Consider the following 5000-nt stretch of genomic DNA (forward strand, 5'->3'; position numbering starts at 1 on the left):
TGCTATGCTAGCCTTACAAGTCAAAGTATTCCAGTGGGCCTACGCTTTCCATTAGCAGAAAAAGCTGTACAAGTGGTATCCGTCTTCGATGTAGTACAATCCGTTGTTTTCGTATAGCCAGGGACCGTGAATTGCTTGATCCTTTGTAATTTATCCCTCCTTCTACTTGATTTATTCAATAGTAGACTTCGGAATCTCACCCGTCTGGAATCCACGGTTGACTCTTCTTATGGCGGTATGTTGCCCTTCATACGCTTATTCCCTTTCTTTCACCATATCCTTGGGATTGAGTCTTCCCTAATCAGGGCAAGGAATGATTCTAATTGGGCTATCCCTGGTTGGGATAAAGGTATGAACCTATCTTCATAGGTAGTACCCACGGCTAAAGCGGCATTCTGATGCTCCAAAAGAGGAATCCTTTCTCTAACCGGAAACAAACGAGACTCACCATGCCAGTGTGAGAAGGCAGGAATTTGATAATACTCGCCTCTGAAATAGCTGCAGGAGAGGCGCTATGATGGATCGAGAGTTGGGTCCTAACAGCAGCACGTCACGATCAGTACGGCTTGGCCTAAGAGATGCCATTCGCTTTGGAACGAGATTCCATATTCTCCCAAATCCCATACCAGTGCATGCACGGCAATTAGCTCTTTCTCAGGCTGACTTACGGAGGAGATTGGTACTACCGCCAACAGCGCTATTCGTCGGGCCATATCGGGCCTTCCCTGCTGTATGATGGATGGATTCGCTGCCCACCGGCTGTAGGTATTGCCTCAACGTAGAGAGATGCCACCAAGAGAGATTCGTGGTTAGGTTAGTGGGAGGAATCGATGCGGTACTCCTGGTAAGAGAGGTAGAGACACAGAATCATCTGAACCAGATCCTAGCTTGAAGGCTGCTGCTTTCGGAAATCTCGTAAGAGAATGAATTCTCCAATGTACACTTTGTCCCTCTCTTTGATCACCTCGTGGACTTGGACAGTGGCCTTTGCATCCTTCGGACCGGTTATAAGACATCGATTTCAGGATCGCGTCGAAAGAAAACCTGCTTAGCGTAGAGTGCGCCCTTTATGTGTTTCGTCCGACTCCTTTTGGGCAAGCTGCTTCACTCGGATCTTCTTTATTGTGCTTGTCGTGCTGGGACTGCTCCTCCTTAACAACCTATCCTTCCTCAACTGTTTGGTACACTCCTCTGGCTACTTGTACTGATAACGCTGGGACTAATTGAACTCAGGCTTCTTTCTCCTCTTCTGACTGCCCGCACAACCATACCTTCTTTTCGTTGGGCAATCCAATTGGATTTTTTCCCCGCTCGATTTGTTTCTTGTAGTCATCGCCGGACCGGAGCTCTTCCCCCCCCTATAAATCCTTTCTATTGCGGGTTTCGAGCTACTCGCTACTAACTATAGAAAAGTCCAGTTGACGTAGCGTAGGCGGAAGAAGATCGGACTAAGTACCTTTCCGTGATAACTCCATTCTTGGGCTGGTGGGTTAGAAGCATTAGAAGATCTTCCCCATCCCTATTGGAATGAATGCTTGAATAGTCCTTTCCCTTTGGCCGAGCTAGTAAAGTACCTCATTCTATCATTTCTTACTTGACTTTTTTGACTGTAGCAGTTACGACTAGACTACTGTGCTCAGATAACCAAGTCCTTGCTTCATTTTTGAATTTCGGGATCGAACGGAAAAGAAAGGCTATTTTCCGTTACGGGCTTATTATTTTATTCTAGCGGATCGTCCCTGGAAAGTACTACGAACTACTTAGTTCTCGTCACTGGCTGCAGATCTGGCTCATCCGTAAGGACCCTCTACTTCACGTTTTTGGCTTCTCTTTTTCTTGTGTTTGACGCTTCCAAACCGGCTCCGCCTCTGCCTTCTCCGCTTCCTAGAAAGAGAGAGCGAAAGAACAGATGTTGCGCTCTGATATTACGTACCATGCTCATCTATGTAATTAGATGAGAGCCGAAGATGAAAACCAAAAAGAACTTCTAAAAAGAAATTTCCAGTCTCCAAATCGATCAATAGAACTCCAATACGGAGGTCCTTTTTTGGCAGCCACTACTCCGTACCGACTAACTGTGTACCAAAATACTAATACACAGCAGCCATTGCGCCAGCTCATCAACTACGTTGAAATCAAGGATTTCGGTTGAAAAGACGTCTTATTTGTTCTGCTAAACAAACGAGCCTAAACGGGTGGTGAATCCGTCGGCGGCAGGAAGATTCAATATAATATATGTCACTGCCCTCCTACCCTATCTATAAAGGGGCCCTTCGTTCTTCTTGGCTTATCTTTCTAACTGAACCAATTTCATAGCCTTGCCGCCATCTGCTAGCATTGTGGTTTGGAATCGATTCTTTATCAATAGCCCACCCTTTCTTTGAACCTTGTCGATGATCTAACTTAAAGATATGAACTGAGTGCCATTTGATGAGTAACTGAGAACAAAGGAGAGGGATATGGAAAGAATGAAGTAATGAAAGAGGAAGTCATTGCTAGTAGTAACGACTTGTCACGATCCATTGGTTCATATAGAATCCATGTCCTAGGTGTATCAAAAAACATTCTTTTCGCTAAGCGTATATAATAAAATAGAGTGAAAGGGTCCACCCCGAAAGCAAGGGGATACTAACTAACAGCTGAGTCCTCTCCGAACCGCAGGAGATAGTTGCCCATCATACGGCTCACCAACTTCACTTGCCTCTATGGGAGGCGCGCTCCGGGCAGGTTCGGATCACTTACAATACATGGCTCTACGAAGGTGGGTTAGGAAAGTTTTCAATATGATTCTTTTCCTCTATTTCTTCGATGAGAAATGCGAGTCTGTTTTGTCCACTTTCTCCATCCCCCTCTATCAAAATGAGAAAAAAGGAATTTCTTATTCTTATTCCCGTGTTTGATCTCTTCTCCTTCGGACCCTCGCTCGTTGTCACCTATGTTGGGTTTGGAACCCTGTAGAGAATGAAGAGGGGCCAAGGATCTTCCTCTCAACAGTGCTTTTCGAGGCCTCCCTGAACCTGAATAAGTAAGGCCCCGTTAGCCTGGGCGAAGATGGGGATAAAGAGTAAGGATTGAAGCCCCCTTAGCTCTGCCAGGCACTGGACAGGGGTTAGCTTTGTAAATGTGTAGAGCCAAGTGTAGTGTGGTGTAGTAGTAGGCACTTCTAGGCCCCTTCCCGGCTACTGGATTACTCCAGTGCTTCGGGTACTACGGACCCTCTGCCATCCATTGCAGCGGAGCCCTTTCATGAGCAGGGGGGCTAAGCACAGTTCTTTGAATCAAACGTTGAATGAAATCGATTCTTTTTTAGATATCTAAATCGGATAGGATAGATGGATGGATCTATATTTCTATTCATATATATTACTAATTAAAATGGATTTCTGTTGTAGCGTAGCAAGAAGCCCCAAATCCTTGATTTGGCGAGGAAAGACTGCACTGCTTTGGGCCCAGGAAGCGAAGGGAATGAGCTCGGCTGCTTCTCCTCCACACTTCTTTTTCTCCGTTCCGCATGCGCTTCGCGCGCAATTGGCGCTTTGCTCTCCTCTTATTCTTCATTGGACGGTTCGGATGGACTTCGCCGTTCTTTCCCAACTAAAATAGAAAAGGTAGGTTATAAACCTCGAGATGTCGATTCGTTTTCCGCCCCCAATGAGATGGGGAATTTCTAACCCCCTATTTAGACTTTCGGGCCCTTCATCTTTCTGAATCGAGACCCGGCCCGGCTCGCGTCGTTCCAACAACCGGCGGGGAGCACCTCAGTATACGATCGCGCGCAGTAACTGGGAGTCCTATTACACTTAAGGCCAACTTCAATTCACCAAACCAAGGTTCATCTCGTGTACTGATTGTGGACTCGTACAAGGATATTGAGTAGACGGTTGATGTATCAGACTCGACCCTATCTTTCGTAGCATGCATTCCCATCCGTGTCGCAACTGATTCGGTAAGCTACGTGTCCGGTGCACGGAGAACTGCCTTCGGTCCCCCAAACTGACTTACTCGTGGCAACCTTCCGGCCGCCCAACGACCTATAACGCTAGTCACTACTCCCACTAGGGCTAGTAAGTCAGCCCCACAACCCAAAGCGGCGAAAAACAAATAGAATTTGCTATAAAAGCCGGCTAACGGGGGTATTCCTACGTATGAGAACATAGTAATGGAGAAGGTAATAGCCAAAATAGGATTCGTTTTGGCTAGAGCGCCCAAATCCGCTATATATTTGACACGGGTTTGCCGTAATGCTGAAACTATGGCGAATGCATCTATCGTCATTGATGCATAAATAAAGATACCAATTAGTAGTGATTGAATTCCTTCTATGGTTCCACATGAGAAACCAATACGAATATAACCTACATGTCCAATTGAACTATGAGCTAGAAGTCTTTTGACTTTCGTTTGGGCCATGGCGGCCAGTGCTCCTAAGATCATAGAAGCAATGCTGCAGAAAAAGAAGATTTGTTGCAATGTAGCTCCATAAGAACCATAAATAGAAAGACGTGAAATATTAGCAGAAATAGAGATTTTAGGCGCAATAGAAAGGAATGCTGTAACCGGGGTGGGTGAACCCTCATAGATATCAGGTGCCCACATATATAGAGTCAAAAGAGATATTGAGTCCGAAGGGGAGGGGGGTTTTCTTCGGGGCTCGAGAGATGGAATAGAAAGGGCCCCACAAGTTTTGAATTCGCCGCTGGGGAATTCACACGAAAGGGAACGAGGAATTCTCAACGAAAAAAGTGCTCTCTGAACCGAACGTGAAAGTCGTTTTCCATCAGACGGCTGTTCCCGTAACTCTACTCTCGACTTGGATTATATATCCAAAGGGGTCCGCTCTCGGCCATTCCACACGCTGCCTAGCAGAGGCGTGGTTATCTGAAGTGGATTCTCTCTTTTGTAGTAGATGCCGAACCTGCTGTGCCCCATTGACTAAGAAGGGGGCGGGCGCAGCAGCTACATGGACCCCTTCCTTTCTGTTGTTGCCAGCGCTTTCCCGG

The 5000-nt window shown here is 46.3% G+C and overlaps 1 protein-coding gene across 2 annotated transcripts in view; it reads right to left on the reverse strand.

The window, feature by feature from the left end:
* Nucleotides 1-2372: 2372 nt before the first annotated feature.
* Nucleotides 2373-5000, reverse strand: part of LOC121789896 (NADH-ubiquinone oxidoreductase chain 2) — a 4404-nt gene continuing 1776 nt past the window's right edge. Inside the window, exons 2-3 of one of the 2 annotated variants that reach the window (XM_042188236.1) lie at nucleotides 4027-4598; nucleotides 2373-2592 (exon numbers count right to left, since the gene is read on the reverse strand). In XM_042188236.1, coding sequence (XP_042044170.1) covers nucleotides 2404-2592; nucleotides 4027-4598 — 761 coding nt within the window. In that variant the 3' untranslated portion in view covers nucleotides 2373-2403. Of the gene's footprint in view, nucleotides 4599-5000 lie in introns of both variants that reach the window. The other variant, XM_042188237.1, reaches the window with a different exon arrangement.

The sequence above is a fragment of the Salvia splendens genome, unplaced genomic scaffold (genome assembly GCF_004379255.2).
Source record: "Salvia splendens isolate huo1 unplaced genomic scaffold, SspV2 ctg368, whole genome shotgun sequence".
In the NCBI taxonomy this organism is placed as follows: Eukaryota; Viridiplantae; Streptophyta; class Magnoliopsida; order Lamiales; family Lamiaceae; genus Salvia; species Salvia splendens.